The sequence below is a fragment of the Toxoplasma gondii genome (genome assembly GCF_000006565.2).
Source record: "Toxoplasma gondii ME49 unplaced genomic scaffold asmbl.482, whole genome shotgun sequence".
Lineage (NCBI taxonomy): Eukaryota > Apicomplexa > Conoidasida > Eucoccidiorida > Sarcocystidae > Toxoplasma > Toxoplasma gondii.
Window position 1 is genome coordinate 193 of NW_017383361.1, and position 1,561 is coordinate 1,753.

The 1,561-nt window shown below is 41.8% G+C and overlaps 1 protein-coding gene across 1 annotated transcript; it reads right to left on the minus strand.

The window, feature by feature from the left end:
* Positions 1 to 901: 901 nt before the first annotated feature.
* On the minus strand, positions 902 to 1,255 carry TGME49_322800 (hypothetical protein; the record flags this gene model as incomplete). Its single annotated transcript, XM_018783050.1, has 1 exon — positions 902 to 1,255. The coding sequence occupies one exon, from the start codon at positions 1,253 to 1,255 to the stop codon at positions 902 to 904; it is 354 nt and encodes a 117-aa protein (XP_018634730.1).
* Between the last annotated feature and the right edge of the window lie 306 nt (positions 1,256 to 1,561).

Genomic DNA, 1,561 nt, shown 5'->3' on the forward strand with positions numbered 1-1,561 from the left:
TTCCACTCCATTGCATTGCACTCGGGTTGATTGATTCCATTCCATTCCATTCCATTCCATTCCATTCCATTCCGGATGAATCCATTCCATTGCATTCCATTCCACTCCATTCCCCTGCACTCGGGTTGATTCCATTCCTTTCCATTCCATTCCATTCCGTTCCATTCCATTCCATTCCATTCCATTCTGTTCAGGTTAATTCCATTCCATTCCATTCCATTCCATTCCATTCCATTCCATTCCATTCCATTCCATTGCAATCGAGTTGTTTCCATTGCATTCCATTCCATTCCATTCCATTGCATTCCATTGCATTCCATTCCCCTGCACTCAGTTTGATTCCATTCCATTCCATTCCATTCCATTCCATTCCATTCAATTCCGGATGATTCCATTCCATTGCCTTCCATTCCACTCCATTCCCCTGCACTCGGGTTGATTCCATTCCATTCCATTCCATTCCATTCCATTCCATTCCATTCCATTCCATTTCGTTCCATTCCACTCTATTCCGTACCATTCCATTCCATTCCTTTCCATTCCAATCCATGCTATTCCACTCGGGTTGATTCCATTCCTTTCCATTCCATTCGAGTTGAATCCATTCCATTCCATTCCATTCCATTCGATTCCATTCCATTGCACACGGGTTCATTCCATTCCATTCCATTCCATTCCATTCCATTCCATTCCATTTAGTTCCATTCCATTCTATTCCATACCATTCCATTCCATTCCATTCCATTCCACTCCATTCCATGCTATTCCTCTCGGGTTTATTCCATTCCTTTCCATTCCATTCGGATTGAATCCATTCCTTTGAATTCAATTCCATTCCACTCGATTCCATTACATTGCACTCGTGTTGTTTCCATTCCATTCCATTCCATTCCATTTCATTCTATTCCATTCCATTCCATTCCATTCCATTCCATTCCATTCCATTCCATTCCATGCCATTCCACTCGGGGTGATTCCATTCCTTTCCATTCCATTCGAGTTGAAACCATTCCATTCCATTCCATTCCATTCTATTCCATTCCATTCCATTCCATTTCGTTCCATTCCATTCTATTCCATACCATTCCATTCCATTCCATTCCATTCCACTCCATTCCATGCCATTCCACTCGGGTTTATTCCATTCCTTTCCATTCCATTCGGGTTGAATCCATTCCATTCCATTCCATTCCATTCCATTCCATTCCATTCCATTCCATGCCATTCCACTCGGGTTGATTCCATTCCTTTCCATTACATTCGAGTTGAATCCATTCCAATCCATTCCATTCCATTCGATTCCATTCCATTGCACACGGGTTCATTCCATTCCATTCCATTCCATTCCATTCCATTCCATTTCGTTCCATTCCATTATATTCCGTACCATTCCATTCCATTCCATTCCACTCCATTCCATGCCATTCCACTCGGGTATATTCCATTCCTTTTAATTCCATTCGGGTTGAATTCCATTCCATTCCATTCCATTCGATTCCATTACATTGCACTCGGGTTGATTCCATTCCATTCCATTCCATTACATTTCATTCCATTCCAT